At 40.9% G+C, this 19,003-nt stretch overlaps 1 protein-coding gene across 1 annotated transcript; it reads right to left on the minus strand.

Annotated features, from left to right (window-relative positions):
• Positions 1–6,432: 6,432 nt before the first annotated feature.
• Positions 6,433–18,616, minus strand: ube2z (ubiquitin-conjugating enzyme E2Z). Its single transcript, XM_084370510.1, has 7 exons — positions 17,671–18,616; positions 16,993–17,065; positions 14,193–14,380; positions 13,945–14,056; positions 12,588–12,700; positions 12,329–12,419; positions 6,433–10,283 (listed from the first exon to the last, which is right to left on the minus strand). Exons 1-7 carry the CDS (start codon positions 18,135–18,137, stop codon positions 10,101–10,103), a joined length of 1,227 nt encoding a protein of 408 aa, XP_084226636.1. The 5' UTR covers positions 18,138–18,616; the 3' UTR covers positions 6,433–10,100.
• Positions 18,617–19,003: the final 387 nt, after the last annotated feature.

The following is a 19,003-nucleotide window of genomic DNA, read 5'->3' on the forward strand; positions in this document are numbered from 1 at the left end:
TATATGCAGCTTTATGTCAGGGAATATAGTTAATGTCACACAACATTCTCTTCTTACATACTCATATATATATATTTTTTTTTTTTTACATATTTTAATGACCTAAATTACATTATGAAACAGAATTCTGATCATTATGTAGCAAGCTTAATCAAGAAAGAGAGAGAGGATTATAGAGCAGTGGCCACAGTTTGTTTTTCTGGTACATGGTACCACCAGACATACTAAGAGCTTTAGAGTAAAACCATGGCCCTCTCATGTATGTGTAGGTTGTCAGGCTGCCTGGTCACAGAGGAAGGCTGTTCTTCTTTGACCTCAAGTCTAAGTTCCAACCCCTCCCATCTGAGAGAGCTGGACCTGAGCTACAATCATCCAGGAGACTCGGGGGTCAAGCACCTGTTGGCTGGAAAGGAGGATCCACAGTGGAGACTGGACACTCTCTGGTATGGCTTTATATAAAACAGTCATACTGATTAGTTGAGAAAAATGATCTCATATGTAACAAGGTTATGACTTTTACTGCCTAATTTAACTGTCTGATTTTTTTTCATTTCTCCAGTGTGGACCCTATTGGCATGTGCTGGTTGAAATCTGGTCTGAAGAAGTGCAAGTGTGTATACCGTTGACTAACAATCTTCTCACACTAAGTCCTGTTCATTCAATAATGGACATAATTTTTGTATGAATGCTAAGCATTTGGGAAGCAAGGCTTGGGTCTGTTAGGGCTGTCACTTTTTATTCAAATGGGGGAAATTAAATCTTAATCTGTAACAGGGGCAAAATGAGAATCAAAAATAAACAAAACATGGAAGTTCCCCTTAGCAGCTTTAAGTAGTAAACAAAGATTTAGATTTTCGAAATTTAAACTTCATCTTTCCCTCCTCCTAAAATTTCCAAGTGGCATTACTGTTGGCACCACTGTCACAATCACAGCATTAGCAACAGGGCTATCACTAACAGCCTGGCTTGTGTCCAAAACAGAAAACAGCCATAAGAATCCCAATTTAACCTAGAAACCCTGATCTCAGTGCTATAAAAAAGGCAGAGTAGACCTGAGAACACCTGATGGCATTAATAAGTAGGCAGGTTTTGTTACTTACTGATCTAGTAGAAAGATTGCTGGTTTTGCACCGTCTTAATTCCAGTTGCCTACAATACAGCACTTAGATTTACCATGACCCGGGTGACTGAGAACCTTCATCAACATGCAAGATTTGTTGCTCTGATAACATTTTAAACCAGCTTCCTGTGTATTGTACCTGGATTGGATGTCATTTACTCACTGTCCCTTGAGAAAAAAAAACATTTGTTCACAAATAAAATAAAATAAAATAAACCAGCCTCGAAGACCCAAAAGATACTGTCAACATTCTAATCTAGATAACATTACAGGGCATTGGATCCAATGCGCAGTGACTCCGGAGTCACTGCGCTCTTCCTCTCTGTCATCTGCAGAGCTACTGCTGCTATTACCTTCAGCAGCTGAATGTACAATTTATTTTGAAAAATTTGAATACTTGTATTTTTCGGGATTCTTTTCTTCTAAAGGGTGTTACAACCCAGCTCACTAGGGAAAAGGAAGCAACATAAAACCAGATGTTATGGTTGAAATATAAATCATTTATTCGCCAAAGTTTAAACCAAATGAGAATAATATAAAACAGAGGATGCTGAAAAGGGGGAAAAGGCCGGTGGATGCTGCTCAAATCAACAAATAAATATAACAAAAAAAGGACTCCGGAAAAAAAAAAATCTGAATTATTGTTGTTTTAATACCGTTTGGCGGCAATTTTGACCGTTTTTTATTAATTTTTTGGCACACTACGCCCCCCCTCCAGATAGCCCCCAGTGGGAAAGCACTTATGTGTGCTCCTAAGTCCCCTGAACACAAAGAAACAAATGGTGAGTCAATTCAACCATCGTACACCGAGTTATCGTAGTTTGAATACTGTTAGGCGGCCATCTTGAATGTGACCGAAACAGTGATTTTCGTAATTCCTGAACCAGATAACATACAAAGACATATAAACTCAGTTATTCATATAATTGTGACACCAACAATAAAATGAAACGATCACTGGCATCGTACAGCCCCTCTATATTGGTAAAAAACACATTTCAACCTCATTACAATGCAACTTTTGCAACTATCAGCCTACAATATAGCCTACAATCAGATCAGATTATCTTGATGACTATGAACCTGCTTTTAGGATGTTTGGTTGTGAGGAGTCTGCCACTCCCCTTGCTCTCTCTATATCTGTCCTGACCTGAAGTATTATGCTATGTTGGGTTTACGGAATAAACCCCTCAAAATAAGTTTGGAAATCTTGTGTTGCTCGTTCCACAAATGCACAATTCTTTACAAATTGTACCTAGTTGTAAAAGGAACAAATCTTTCCAACCATATAAAATGCAAAACAAATGTATATTATTGGAGAGGAGTAATAATCGTATGTTGTTGTTGTTGTTTTTTCGCCATTTAGATTGCACTTAGACCTGCTATAGCTCTTAGGGTCATGGAAGCATGCAAACCCCCTGACCACAATATAGGTGGCAATCCTTCAGGGGGAAGTTTTTTATTATTCTTTATATTTTGTATTTTTTAAATAACCCTGAAAGTGCCCCATTTCATATAACATTTCTTATAAGGATATTGTATGTCATTTATAGTACTTGGATGTTCGCAAATTGTATATCAGATCTGTTTTTCGCCATTTGCGGTGACATTCAAGATGACCGACTAACAGTATTCAAACAACAGTAGCTCGGTGTACGATGGTTGGATCGACTCACCGTTTTTTTCATTGTGTTCAGGGGACTTAGGAGCACAATAAATGGTTTCCTACTGGGGGGTTATCTCGGGGGGGGGGCGTAGTGTGTGAATAAATCAGTTAAAAAAAACACCAAAATGGCCGCCAAACGGTATTCAAACACTGATAATAGTCAGATCGACTCACAGTTTATTTCTCTGTGTTCAGACGACTTGGGAGCACAAAAGAATCAATTGGATCATGTGTCTCCCTCCCACACACAAAGACTTATAGAGGTTTACATTTCTGGGGTCAATATGATGGTGCGGTCAAAAAGTGTACAGAAAGTTGAGAACATATCATGCTGTTGATTTGATATTTTTCTGTGTCTCCCTAATGGATTAGGAAAAGTCATGAAATATTAGGAATAAAAACTAATGACAACCATCTTTTTAGAGACCCTCAAAATGCGTTGGGGTCATATTGACCCCAAGGTCAATAGGAGGGCTAGACCTCGTCTGGTAATGGTGGTAAAACAGAAATACAAAATGAACAGCACCCCTAATACTGTTGAAACTAACACAGAAAACCAACTAATGTGTGTGATCTCAGTAATAAATGTACTAACCCTGGCCCAGTCCCCCGACACAAGCCACAATCAACAATACAGAGCATATAACCGTCCGAATCAAGCGAGGCGAACTGGCCACAGGGATCAGCAGCCGCGACTGGCAAGCTGGCAGACCATTTAAAAACTCAGTCCCTGATTGCTGACTTTGGATTGGCGCGCCTGCACCGGATGGAGCCACACTAATCAGAAACCGCCACTGGAACCATAGACGGGGGAGGAGCCTGATCTGGAGCCGGAGAGCAACTGAGCAGGAGAGGGAGACCAAAAAGGAGACAAAACACATACACACACCATACACACACACACATGCAGGGCCGTAACAAAGGGGCTCTGTGGAACGTCTGTGTTGTACAGGAAGCCAGTCTAGGCTTATTTTGGTGGACTTCATTTCATTAGTAACGTTAGCTACCATTACTCTCTGTAAAGGGAGCGGGAAGAGGCACTGAGACGAGACACTCAGAATGCATAAAGTCACATCCTTTGGACTATGGTGTAAAATCCAACACGAGTCCTTCATAAAGAAATCCACATTCCAGCAGCATTAAACAACTTTAACAAGTTGTCCACAGGCTTGTATTGTTATGCTTGTACACACATTACAATCTGCTCATAAATGACCAATAACATAACAATTATCACATGTAAATTGTTACAAATTGTTACATAGAGCGCCTTTAACTTTTCAGGCCTAAACTTTATATTGTCAGCTTTGTTATTCATGTTGCACCATTCTCTTCCTTGCCTTGAGAAGACTATGTTCAAACTGCAAGCAATGCTGTCAACTAGTCTATTCATTTCACAACAACAGTTGACTGCTCACTGGGTCAGTGTTACGACAAAGTTAAAGAAACATTATATGCAGAAATGTGCATTTTGTGCTATATGCTGCTCCTACAGTTTCTAAGTGCAACACAAGTGTCGTGAATACAAATCCCAGGTTTCTGTAATAATTTGTCAGATGTAATGTAACGTTACGTGCTTAACCTCTAAACCTCTATTGAAATGGCCTGACTTGGCTAATGTTAAAAAAACTAATGCTGACAACTTTGCTAACACAGCCAAACACAAAGCAAGAGCAACAACACAAGACATGTAGCTTCGCAAGCCAGATAATATGTTTTACTATTCAGCAGCATCAAGTCCAGCACGACGACTGCCTGTAGTTTTTTCTTTTGTGAAGCTATCACCAATGACAACAAAAATCCTGTCTTAGATTTACTCATCTCTTGCCTCTCGCTCGGCTGCTGTCTTTTTCTCGTCTTAGCTTCCTCTGTCAACATCCTCTTTGCTCTCTTCACTTCTGTCATGATGTCTGTAGAGGCCGTTGAGCCTGGTTCCATTGCCCACGTGCTCCTCCTGGTGGTCCACAGCTGCTGTCGTAACGATGTAAACTGTCAGTGGTGTTCCGAACAGGGTCGGCTAACAGAGGGGGGACCCCACTGCATGCCCTACTGTCCGTACAGTCAACCCAGCTATTGTTGTTTTCCTAACTAGTGCAAAATGAAGAAAATTTGCAAGCCGTGCTAAGTGGAAAATCATGATAAACAAACCATCTGACATGTACTGTCTATATATGTATGTTTCTGTGTGGAATATGTACAGACAATAAAGATTATCTATCTAATGTAACAAAGCATTTTGGCCTTGACGCCGAACATGTAAAAATCATATTAAAAGATAAGGCTGTTTGCTAACCTTTCTGTCTATTGCTGTCTCAGATACCTGTGAGCTAACCCTGGACCCAAACACAGCAAACACATACCTCTGTCTGTCTGAGGACAACAGAACGGTGACACTGATGAGAGAGAAGCAGCGAGATCCTCATCACCGTGAGAGATTCCAGCACTGTAAACAGCTGCTTTGTACAAATGGTCTGACTAGCTGCTGTTACTGGGAAGTGGAGAGGAAAGGGTGGGTGTCTGTGGGAGTGACTTACAGAGGAATCGGAAGGAGAGGAAGAGGTGCCGACTGCTGCCTAGGCCTGAGTGACATGTCTTGGAGCGTGTGCTGCACTCATAACCATTACTCTGCCTTTAACAATAACAGAATGACAACCATATGTACGACCACCTCTGTTTCTGACAGAGTAGGAGTGTACCTGGACTGGCCTGCTGGCACTCTGTCCTTCTACCAAATCTGCTCTGAGACAGTGATCCACCTCCACACCTTCCACTGCACATTCACTGAACCTCTCTATCCTGCGTTTGGGTTTGAGTACATGATTAGGTTAGACTCCACCATGTCTCTCTGTCAGATATAGGAAGGGAAAGTTGCCTCCCGTAGACAAACGCAACTGCTGAAACAAAACCATACAAGAGCAACCCCCCCCAAAAAACTTTTTTCATGTGACTGATCACAATGTGTTAATGTACTCTGTATGGAATGAAATGATCAAGGTTGTAACATAACTTGTGGAAGGATATGGACAATTTTAAAATAAAATGACTCAAATGTTTGTTAATTGTTAACAAGTATATTTCTTATTAACTATTTTATTTGGTGTTTCTTTTGTTAAGTCCCACTCTTTCAACATAATCAATTTCAGTTTACAAATATTATACTGAATTTTGGGTTACAGGTTTAAGGATACTAATATTTCACCAAGTTCAAGAAAAGACCAGTAGTTTCTGACTTTCCTTCTCTGTCTGTGGCTCTTAGCTCCATGTCAGCTGGTTTCTAAAAACATTTACTGGACCTCAAGGAAATGAATGTAAAAAGACACTTTGTTGTGAGGGATCCTTATGGCAGACTCAACCACTTTATTTTCTCTGTCACTTTTGGTCACACATCCACCCTGCTGTAACACTCTTATGGGTCACTGTTTGACACGACAACAGTACTTGGAAGCTGTAAAGCTTTGATACCTAATGTTTGTACATGTTTTATGTAATGTACTTGAGCCAATGTTTTTCTTTCCAAATGTTCAAACATGATAATGAAATAAAAGCTAGTGTCCAACAAAGTTGCACATTCTGTCTGGGTTTCCTCCTAAGATGCATCAGTAGTGGGTGTACATATACAAGTAAAAAAACAACAACAAAACACTAGTTAGATGAATCAGGACTGAACAACATTTTATTCTGTACTTTTCCAGAACTTCTGTACAATACCAACATTTTCAAGACCTGGAAATAATCCATCAGTAATCCAGGTTTTATAGAGACGTAGAAGAACCCTGATTTAAGCACAACACAACACAACCAAACAGGGATATGATTTCTTCACTTCCACTTCAGGAAGTGTGTTGCAATCAATCACATTTTGGCAATCACATATATTCTGCTAGGATCTGCTTCTCATATAACCATTCTATAACGTAATAAAACAAATAAAAAGGAATGCCCTATATTAGTGATCCCATTCGAATCTTTTGCTACCCCTGCCAGTGGAACAGGGTTTGACATAACACCAACAACAGAGGAAAACTGCTCCTCTCTCTCCATTAAACATGGCTGCAGAGCTAAAGGCAGACTGGAGGACAATGGAAGGCAGGAAGGAAATACAACAAACACAGCGCTTATACATCTGTCTGACACCTTGTCTCAACATGTTGGAAAGCTTCTTGAAAACTGTATAAGAAGATCAGAATGCCAAAGTTAAACAGCCCGTATTTGGACTTAAGGAGCAGTTCAACATTTTGGAGAAAAAAAATATTTCCTTTCTGGTAGAAAATATGACGTGAATATTGATACTGCTGTCATGTCTGTTAAAAATGACGTAACAGGCAACAGCTTGTTAGCTTAGCTTTGCACAAGTATGGAAAAGAAGGGGAGCAGCTAGCCTAACTGTCCAAGGGTAACAAAATCAACCAACCAACTCCTCTAATTTGAACTAACAAGCTACTAATCTTGGATGTTTGATGTCCAAAAAAATACATGTGTACAATGTCATTTTATGCTTTTTTATTTTTATAATGGACTATTTCTTGGCACATAATCGCACTGTAAAATGGCTAATGTCATGTTTACCCTTTGAATTTGTTCAGACGAGACAATATATATCATGCAAATCAGTGAGCCCTAGAGGTGGTGGTAGGTATGTTTTGTTACCTTTGGACAGAGCCAGGATAGTTTTCCCCCGTTTCATGTCTTTGCACAATGCTAAGCTAACCAGCTGTTTGCTGTAGCTTTACATCAACTGTACAGACATGAGTGGTAACAATCCTCTTATCCAAGGCTAGGCAAGAGCACGAATAAGTGTATTATAGAAAATATAAAAACCATTTCCTTTAAAGAAGATCTCAACACGATACCCATACCCTTTATATACATTGAAGGAGTTGCTGGTGCTGGTTACTCTGTATAATCATTCCTCCTCTTCACACTAGCTGTGAAGAGATCCCGTCCTAACGTTTACTGAAAAAAATGTAAAGTCAACCTGAAGCTTCTATGAAGCTCCAAGTCAAATCAAGTGGGTATCTTTCAAAAATATCAATAAACCTCCGCCTGACTACGGACCATAGAAGGTATAAAAGGGGGTCAGATGCCTTAACCAGCACTCTTTTTAATGGTCAGCACTGGATGCAAGAAAAGGGTCTGATTGCATGTTAGCTTATGAGAAAATGACCCTATTTCTCACTTGATTTATTTCCGCAGTGAACAGAGTTTTCTGGTGAGTTTATGTCAATTACTTATTCCAAGTCTTTTTCAATACAGCGGGATGTTCATTTTGTAAAGTATGGTCCTATTTCAAGTAAAGTAGATGATAAAGCAGGATATGCTTTCAGGCGTGGCTACCACAACGACTGTCAATCAGGTAGATGCAATGTGTATCCTCCCCATCTCCATCCTCTTGTCCAATTATGGTCACACCCATCGCGCCCCCAACCCCTGCCAGAAGTCAACAAACCAATGGATAATGTCAAAGTGGCAATGTCCACAACATTATATGCAGTCAATGGGACCAATGTACCCACTAGATTTATGTTAACTTTAACTGTTGAGCTGTTTATATGTTGCCTCATTAGCTTCCACTGAGGAGCTAGAACGAGGACTGTAGATCTAGTCCTATTCTTACAGTTGAGTCAAGCTAGAACGGGATTTAAAGTGGAATAGGTGGAATGAATATAACAGTCAATAACACTTTCAATGTAAATAAGACATGTGAGATAACTGTATTAAGGTGGATCTGAGAGTCCAAAACCCATTCCACTGGAGACTTTCTTGTGTTTATAAAGCCCTAGAAGCTCTGCACCATTCTCTTCCTTGCCTCGAGAACACTATGTTCAAACTGCAAGCAATACTGTCAATAAGTCTATTTATTTCATGTGACACTGACGAGTAAAACTTGGCCGTTAGCTGATGTTAGCTGAAAAATGCTGGCTAATCAGATTTCAGATTCAGACAAATGATTATTAGTTGGGTATAGGGTTTATCAGTTTATTTACACCAAAAAGAAAAAAAGCTACTTAGTCTGGAAATGCCATACTTAAGTATTAAATTCCAATTATGTAGCTAGCAATGCCAAAGAAGTAAAACGGCATTATTTGCCCTCGCGTAAAAGTCTGTAAACATGAAACCAAATTGTTTGGTTGGGCCATCATTTAGATAGAACGGACTGAGTTACTTGCAGTATGAACGAATGGAAAGTTGTGTTTGCTTGCCTCCATTAGTTCCTCCAAGTGGCCCTAGCTCAAGCATGGGGTGGTTTGATTTGTATGTTGATGGGTTAACCACAAGAACCAGCAGCCCAAAGAGTGGCAGGGTTTCCAAATAAACAATTCACCCTACACACACTGCAAAAATTAGCATTAGTTTCAGCACGACAATGAGAAAGCAGCATAACAAAGGGTATAAAGTTGGATGTCAATGAAACTGACATTTCTCTAACGGCTTTTTCATCTGGTAAACAGATTTCAACAGCACTATTAGAACTGAAAGCTAAGCAGAACTTTTTGTATAATACACAGGAATCATTGTATTCAGAATCGCAAGCAGCTGATGTTTGATGTCCAGTCTGAAAGAACTGCACTTTTTGCACGTTTGACTTCACCCTGCCCAGAGGAGACAAGGCACGTGACTTGCAAAGCCTCTACAAATAGTCATTTTTTTCAAACTACCTTACATTGTTAAAGGTTCGTCTTTCTTTCCTCCCCTCTTCAATACAAAGGTCTAAATTGAAGGGCAACCTGCTCAGATGAAACACCATCACCTTCCGCTGCTCCAGCCAACTTACTGTGGCCAATTACCCTCCTTTCCTCAAGATCCCTTCATTTGGCCCAAGCCTTGCTCATCTTTAAAGCCTGACTAGATTTCTATTTGGGCTAGTGGGCTTTTTGTGCATTCTTACAGCGCATTTAAAGGTTTGAGCCATGAAACTAACCTTTTATTTCAACAAGCAACAATGGCTGGTAAATCTCAAAATCTATCAGGCATCTGGGCAGCCAACTTGAGTTTTAGAATCAAACTGACAGCATCAAAATTACAGCTGGTAAGCTACAAAAGTAGCACAAATACACCACTCCAGGCCAAATTTTCCAGCATTTGACTATTGGATGGTGTTTGTTTTTCATAGTTGAGAGACTATCATTTCTTCTCTCTCTGCATCACCAGTCAACAGAAGCTTGATTCCAAACCTGAACCCTGGACACACTAAAGCCTTAAACGTAGGTGTTGCATTCTCTTCTGTGATTTTGTTCCTCCACTGCAAACAAAACAAAAAAGGTCCCTTTGTCTTTAGTTCTTGGCCTGGCTTTGTGTCCAGCACCATCCAGGGAGTCAGGGCTGGGAGCTGCCCTGACTGTCGGGGTCTGTCCCAGAAGAGCTGGTGTCTGAGTCTGAATCGTCGTCATTGTGGTTGTCCTCCGCAAGGCTTTTCTCCCGTATTCGTCTGTGGGTGGTGCTGAGGCGAGCCAGCAGGCCCTGGTAGTCGAAACGACCACGCTTCTCGCCAAATGGGTCCTGGGTCAGAAAGAGAGGAACAAGAAAAATAATCAGAAAAGACTCAGAAATAGAGCTTGTGTTATGGTATGTGCATTTAGTCCTGCAATGGGGGTGTAACACAGGGCTACCATCTCTTTCTATTAGAATAAATAAAAAATTAAAAAAATCTACAATCATTTTCTCTTTTTCTTTGTATTATTCATCACTTTGGAATAATTTATTTTTTTTTGACACATTTTCTTTGACATATTTGCATTTATTGGTAATTAGGGGTGTTCCAACAAGGGTACCTCACGATTCGATTCGATTTAGATTATGGGAGCTTCGATTACGATTATTGGCCACGATTCTTCGATTATTGCAATTTCTAATGCTTTTTTCCATACAAGATTGATTTTGTCTTCATCTGTGGCTATATTTGTAAATAAATAGCCTATCATTTAACTCAGTTCCTCTAAAACTACACTCAAAGTAAATAACAAGGTTTTTTGAACATTTGACTTGTATTTTTCAAAGACACAAAATATTTTATTTTATGACTATGTAAACATTTGCACCTCGACCTACTTAACTTTGACCAGGGAAAGCTCCACTTGCAGGAGAGCCCCCTCTATTGGCGGAAAACACTGAAAACAGTCCAGCCCTGGATTTAATGAGGCGTAAACATGTGACGTGACGTGGCGTGAAGCACGAAGTTGGGCAGTGATCAGTGACAACAAAGTTGTCTTCAAAATAAGAGCTTTACATTGCACCCCATTGGATTTTAGAACTGGGTTCTTAGCGGGGGGCTTTTAATTTGAAAGTAGCGACCGTTCGTAGCTTGCCGCTACACAACAGCTGACAGTCAGCAGCTACTAGCTGTTTGGTTGTGTCCGCTAGCTGGCACATTGACGCCTCGGATTTAGATAGCAATGGAGGCGGCAGTAAGTGTACCCTCAGAGGCGTCAAATTGGCGGACCAAAACAGACCGCCAATTTGCCGCCTTCTGTCTAAATGCACGGACCTAGCAAAGCATCGACGTTAATTAATCGATGCCGAATCGTCACGTGACGCATCGCGATGCATCGCCACATCGATGAATTGCACCCACCTCTATTGGTAATTTGACCAAATAGACCAGAAGAGACAGGGGTGTGAAACAAAGGCCCCAGATGGAACTGAACCAGTGACATTGTGGCCACATGATATGTGCCTTAATCATTTAGTTACTGGGGCATCCAACCATGTACTTAAATTAATCAAATAGTAAAATGACTGTATGTGAACATCAACTCCAAAAAATGAAGGAGAAAAAAAAGCAAAAGCTGCGCAACTGTTAAAGTTCTGAGTGAAATAGTGAGAAAACACAAGTCAGAAATGCATTGGGCCATACTTGTAATTTAAAAACAGGAGGCTGTGTTCATAACAGAGGAGGAACTGAAAGATGCTGCCTATTCTACGGGACCTTGTCGAACCAGAATTGTTCACCTGGTGCAAAGTTTTCTCCTGCTGGCCCTTCCTGCTAGTGCTAGCTCTGCCCGTAGTTTTAAATTGTGATGTCACATATTTTTAAAATCCTTTTCTCAGCTTGAGGAAAGTTTTACAAATATAAATCATCATCCATAAATCCAAAATGAATAAACGAAAGACTCTTGACCTCGTCTACAGCAGGAGGTGTCCTGTTAACAGTTTTACAGATGTCTTTTCTATTATGGTGCTCTATGGGGGAAATGCTTTTTACTGCAGCTGGCCACTGGGCAAAATTAGAACAAGGCTGAGCAGCGCCGCCATATCCAGGTCTGTAATACATTCATGGAGGCAGAGACAAATTAGCATTTGAATATCGTAAAAAAGATGTCTCTAAACCTTTTTATTTGTTAATGGTGACTGTTACAAACTCTTAGTGTCAGTTTCAAATAAGACACTGGCAGACAGAATGCATTTAACAATAAAAACTGACATATCTACTACATTGACACATAAATTGTGACAATAACAAATCAACTAAAAATACACTGACATCTACAAATTAAAAAAGAGATGTGAGAAACATGGATTAGAGAATACATTTTTTATATAGTCACCTGCATGTTCTGTCCCTGTAGATGCAGTCTCTCTTTGCAGACTCCCTCGTAGAAATCATAGTATTCTAGGAAGGACTTTTCCATCACACTCCTAAAAATAAACAACAAAAAAGAAAAACACACACACATTCACACACCAATCAGCTGATATGCAGAAAGAAGAGATGAGAGTGTGAGAAGTACAGCAAAGTATCAGAGAGAGGAAAAGATGTTGGAGACAAATGGAAAAGAAGAAGAGAGACAGTGACGTTTATCTCACCACAGTGCCTCGGGACAAGGGACTTTACCCTCCAGCATGTCACACACAGCCACTCTCATGGTTTCATGGCGGATACACTCATTGTAGTTCTTGCTGTCCCCTGGGTGTCGCTCCTGAGAGACACGCACATTACTGGTATTATTTCATACAGTTGTTACAATGCTTTAGAGCTCAAATTCAACTAGAATCATCTCTCAGCTACATTAAATCTCCCATTTATTAGTGTAAACGCGTCATGTGTGAGTCACCAAAGACATGCAAAGAAAAATGTATAAAACGCAGTGTGGTTTAGGTCATTTTCATAAAGATTTCCTCCTATAAAATTGCTGATGTAAAACTACATGCATAAATTGTTTTCCTTTTCCCCCTACATGATCTTAACAACCCAAAACGTAACTGGTATCATTTGTCACAGGTTCTGCTTTTGTTTCGACTACTCAACAACAACTTTGGGGCTGGGTTCTTGGCTGAAATTTCTGAATGACTCAGGAGATGTTATGAAATGCAAGTTGCAGGTACTATTGGGGCCAAGGAATGCATCAACTTGTTGAAACATAATGACACTAAACACAGCACTGAGGTTGTTCATTAGGGGTGTCATGATTTTGATTCTAAATAAAAAACGAACACAAAAGAGCTATGGAGATTGTGCACTGGAGAGTACATCACTAATTTGATTACATTTCCCTGTAACTTTCAGGTACATAATTGTGTTTATAAAATTTCTGGTAGGGGGATATTTTCTTCACTAAGTAATGGGGTAGTGCAACCAAGCATTACATCAATATTTTTCACTTATTCTTACTCTAGCTTTAAGTTATGAGTCATAAAGTTTCTGAAATGGGAAGAGGAATGAGGCAGCTCCACTAATGTTAAGGTATAAAGGCAAATTACTCAGTATTCAACATCAGAAAGCTGCTAGATTTGAAAACATTTGTGAAATAATATTTTATCAGGACAGTGGAAACAAATGTTTTGTGCTTAGGTTTGTGTTTTAGTCTAGTTTCAATTTCAACTTTAGATAATATGGTGTGTTCATAAATTCTGACTTCTGTTCCAGCATGACGCTGACACAATGTGTTTAGTGCATAAAAGCCTTATAGACTTCCTCATTTGTTTTAAATACAAAACAAACAACAAACATACAAAGATGTGTCACTGCTGTTTTGTAAAAGTGTTCTGAGAAAACACACAGCTTGCACGCACGCATGCACACGCACGCGCACACACACGCACACACACGCACACACACACACACACACACACACACACACACACACACACACACACACACACACACACACACACACACACAGACACACACACACACACACACACACACACACACACAGAGTACCTGCTCAAAGCCGGGCTCGTTGTGGTAGGGGTTCTCTGTCATCAGAGACTGGATGGAGATGAGGACAGATGAAATACTCTGAGCTGGACTCCATGCTGGGCCTGTCCATGTCCTACACACACACACACACACAGATTATAAAGTATCATAACCATAAAGTAGTCAGTAGTCTGAAACACACAAACTGTTTTGCACCATGACCAACCATCTTTAATGGAGTCCTGTGACAGAAATGAACCCCGACTCACCCCAGGATGCTGAGGCAGACCTTGCCGTTGCGGTAAAAGTTGGGGTTGAAGCGGACAGTGTTATGTCCGGTGGTGATTAGCTTGACCCGTGGTGGGTGGATGGGGTAGTCGGGGGGGCAGCGGAACAGGAAGAGGAAAAAGCCACCCTCGTACGGTGTGTCGAATGGGCCTGTGATCAGGGCATGAATCTGTAAAGGAAATAAAAAATATGTGTCAGGAGGCAGAGAAGGACTGATGGAAGAGTGGAAGGAAGACCCTGAAGCGGAAAATCTGACCTAGAATACAACTGACAACATCCACATCAGACCCCAGTTAGGAAGAAAATCAACTTTCAGCTAGGCTTGCTGCAGTAGCTTGTGTTCCTGTGTTACACGGTGGTCGGGCATACACTCGCCCAACGCCCCCACCGTCTTTTTGATAATTGATACTTAACTGGACGATAGACGATAACATTTCAAACTCTCTGCAGCACCTGCAGCAGTGCATGCAGCACAAGTACCAGCAGTCACACTCCACTGATCATACAGTATATTGAAAGTAAGGAGAGTTGACAATGCCAACAGGGAACCTGATAACGTTAATGAGGGAGTGCGTTGTGATGTGCGGTCTTACACCTTTAGCTCTTCATCTAACAGCTCCTTCTTGATGAAAGCATTTTGATAAATGGTAGCGGTAAGTGCTAAACTCACTGATCAACACATGTCCCGTTTATAGCCTACTTCAAAATAAAAGTCAACGGTTAAATGCTTTTAAGGTGAGGCTGCAGCTGTAAGAAATGTTCATTTTGCATCAGCAGTTAATTAACACAGCGCTCTACAGATAGTGAGGACAGCCACAAACACTGACAGAGATTTATAGCTGGATCAAGTTGTTTGTGTGTCTAAAAGGGCCTCATATAATGCAGTTGAAATCCAATACATCACACACAAACAAGTTAATTGATGAGATCTGGGACACAGTGACTACACTCACTACAACAACTCAGACTGGACAACAAAACACAAGCAGTCAAACAGTGTGAGTAATTTTTTAAGGAAAAAAAGGAAAAATTCTTCAATTCCAGCTTCTTAGATGTGAATATTTTTTGGCTTCTTTCCTCCTATACAACAGTGAACTGAATATCTTTGGGTTGGGGACAAAACAAGACATTTGAGGACTTCATCTTGGGCTTTGGGAAACACTGATCGACCTTTTTTTTACCATTTACAAACAAGTGACCAATGAATTGATAATATAATAAACAGAGTTAATTGAAAATGAAAATAATCGTTAGTTGCAGCCCTATTGTTGACAAGGCATTGTCAGAGATGAAGCCATGGAAGTCAACGCCACAGAGTGCAGATTCCACTGTATGAATAGAGCAGACTCTGCACACTGATGTCTGTGCCTAACATACAGAAGGAGCAGTTGAACTAGTGTGTGGACTTCTTTGCATCCAGCACTGACGGGAATACTTGAAAATGCATGATGACAGTCTTGCAGGTGCCACAAATGTTGTATTTGTCAGAGTCATTAAAATAAGTGGTTCTAACAATGTTTAGTTTTCCTGCATTTTACATGAAAAATAAATGATGAAAATCATCATCACTTTCACATTTGTAAAAAATCTTTTTATGCCCATATTGCCTAGCCCGAACCCAATTGCAAATCAACCAAAATTACATTTTAGCATCAGGTTAAAAACAACTTGGCTGTGACTTTGCAGATGCAGTCTGGAGACTGTGGCCCTGACTACAAACAATCAGAATAGAAGGAAGCTTTGATAAAGACATCACAGTAAACCAAACTGCATTTAACTGATGACAGTTATGTACAGATATTCATGCGTTGGTTTTTCTGTAATGGTCAAAGGCAGAAAAGTGGTGGCAGCTTCTTCTGTAACTGACTGAGGGAAGATGATTAAATGGGAAGATGATATCGTCTGATATCGATTGCCCCTGAATTTAATCGAATCCAAAACGTATCCTGGCAAACTTGGTGACATTGGCAAATACTGTATCGTTGTCCAAAGAAGCTATATAATATTGTATTGTGATAAAAACAAGTGATTTACACATCTAGTCAGTAGGTGCTCTGTAGTCATAGCCACCAATGTTTGTGTCCTGTGGTAACGGCAGCTGAACTTACACTGAAATTAGCTGCTGTTCTCTCTGTTTCATTTAATAGCTTATGCATAGGCCCCAAACGTTTGTAGTGCTTATCTGATACTTGATCAGTTCAAACAATGAATGATCTGTGTGAATGCAGAAACAGTATGCGAAACACTTTTTGTCTCGCTTGTAATCCATAAATACAATTAAACCATGTGTTTGAGTTATGCTGCATTCCAGACAACTCGCATGTCTAAAATTACGGACCTCCTACTCGATAAAGTACAACGGAACGCCACTTAAAGTCAGAATTCCTTCTTGTAAAAATGGGGCGAATCCATCTAACCCAACTTCATTTGGGAGCAGTCTGTCTGTTTAGATTAGTATCCAGGTATCAAAGAGGCGTAAAATAAAATGATTGATGGAGTCTGTTAACTCATGTGTTGCTTCCTTCTATTTTTTTATATATGCAAATTTTGGAAGGTGGAAATTTCAACTAGGAAATTCCTACCTCCAACATTGACTGGAACGCAGCATTAGTTCTTGCTTAGCTAAGTTTTTCTTCTCCAGGTGTTTTTTGAGCTTGGCACATATACGGCCAAGTGTATCACATCTCATCTAGATTTTATCTGGATACAAGACACTTGAAATGACAAATGTAAATGGGGTCATGATGTGAATGCCTCTTCACAGGGGACCTCAACTTTTACCTTGGTCATGTCCTGAGGATCGGGGACAACAAACATCCCTGGTGGAGGTTCCTTGTAGATGGACATGATATCCCTGCAAAGACAAGAGAGAGGGAGGGACATATAAAGTCATGGTAGAGATGGAAAGGATCACACATAGAGATCTTACAGAGACATCTGTCCCCGGTCTGAGCACAACCTTGCTTAGCACCACAGATTAAATTCCACTTATGTCCATTGGCAGCAGAGAGCTCATGGATAGACAGTATCAAAACCACAGCAGCAGGTAAATCCAAAACTCTCTATTGGTGATTCAACGGGGAAAAAGAGAAATGTCTTTTGGGTGAATTGGCCCTTTAAAAACGTCCCACTCTCGTTTAATTAGGAAGCAACATGGCAACCGTAATATACAATAATTAAAATGGGTTTTATATTTAAGTGCATGTTTAAACAAACAGAGGAGGTGACACAGCTATTCTGAGTTAAACATGTGCTCTGTGTATTGGGTTATTTACATGATGAAGTTACTTCTCCGTCATTTGGAAAGTCCCTAAAGGTTTCCATTGGTGGCAGAAACTTTGTAGAAAGCTTTCACTTTCGATTTTTATTCACCTCAGGGGCATTTCAGGGCCTAAACACCAAAATACAACTGGAACGACACAGAACATTCTTCAAAACTGTTTTACTGCTGTTAAGTACCTCTTTATCCTCAAGATGCACTGCTGGGAAGCCTTCTCGTTGTCCCAGTCCGTACTGAGGGTCGGGTCCCACGAAGTAGCGTGGATTTGGGACAGGAGGCCCGCTCCTGCTACACCAGCCACCCCACCGACCCCTAGCCCTACACCGGGGAGAGGTGAGGAGGCGTGTAGTGTGGGTGACACGGCCACGACGGGTGGTGAGGAGCCGGGGGTGAATGTGTTGCCAAAACCGGCTGGGGTAGCAGTGACAGCGGACATAGGGGCCACCACAGCGGCTAGGCCACTCTGCGCGGCCGCGGCAGGAGAAGGGGAGGCCGGGTTGGCGCTGGAGTGAGCGCCGCTGGCTGCCGAGTGTCCTACCGGCAGAGAGTTGGCCAAAGTCGGCAACAGCGAGGCTCCGCTGCCCTGTCCGGTAACGCCTAAGCCAAGGGCACCTCCGCTGGACTGCTCTCCAAAGCTGTCCGCCATGGCTCGCGGGCTAGTAACGTTAAGCTAGAGTAACCGTTATCGTTGACTAATTTACTGGGCTAGCTAACTGTTAGCTGCATTGACAGCTGTGTGCGAAAGTTACCTCTGTTTGTTTTGTCCACTGGAATCAGAGAGCAGAAAAATGGAGCCGAGCCGAGCTCAGAGGCGAGGCCAGAAAACAAGGTATTTCTTCCCACGACATGGTGGCTACTTCTCGTTAGCTTATGTGTTTTTCCACAGGCCTCCAAAAAGTATGAAGTCGTTGGCAAAATTACCGCGTCCACCTTGCTACGGCTTATGAAGTAGGTCACCGCCCGGTTGTTATCGGTTTAAATGAACATGTTGTCAGAATAGCTGGTTTTCAACCGACCACATCCCCACCAGACCAGTCCATCACATAACGCAACTTCAGGCTCTGTTTTCTCTCTAGTCAGGCAACACGGGACATCCGGTGGGCACTTTCAAAGTAAAATTCCTCCTTTGGGTGTTGCGATCCCATAGGTCCATGGATCCAATGTGTAACACTAAGAGGTGGTACGGTTAAAAAGAGTGTTTATTTCTTTGATCACAGTATGGCCTCCTGTAATATATAGCCTATTTTAGGAGTAGTTGATTTGTTGCTCCTAACTCCCAAGTAGACGTTTATTTTCAATAATTTCACTACAGAATTAAAAATTATTTTAATTATTATATTCATTTACAGGCAAGGTGTGATCAAATCTAGAGCCATCGGCAATAGGAAAAAAAATGTAATGCAATTGTGAGGAATGTGTTTTATACCACTGTAAAAATTAGTATTCGGGTTTTAGAAGACAAAAAAAAAAAAAAAAATGAAGACACCCTAAACTCAAACTGGGCTTAGACAT

Source organism: Pagrus pagrus, assembly GCF_965226575.1.
Source record: "Pagrus pagrus genome assembly, chromosome: 13".
Lineage (NCBI taxonomy): Eukaryota > Metazoa > Chordata > Actinopteri > Spariformes > Sparidae > Pagrus > Pagrus pagrus.

Bases quoted from the DNA above. Each gene is read 5' to 3' on its own strand.
- ube2z (XM_084370510.1), bottom strand. From the start codon at position 18,137: ATGGCGGACAGCTTTGGAGAGCAGTCCAGCGGAGGTGCCCTTGGCTTA. The intron at 14,381-16,992 runs GTAAAAGTTGAG...TTTCCTTTACAG, and splicing joins ATCCTCAGGACATGACCAAG to ATTCATGCCCTGATCACAGG. The intron at 12,420-12,587 runs GTGAGATAAACG...GTTTATTTTTAG, and splicing joins CCTTGTCCCGAGGCACTGTG to GAGTGTGATGGAAAAGTCCT.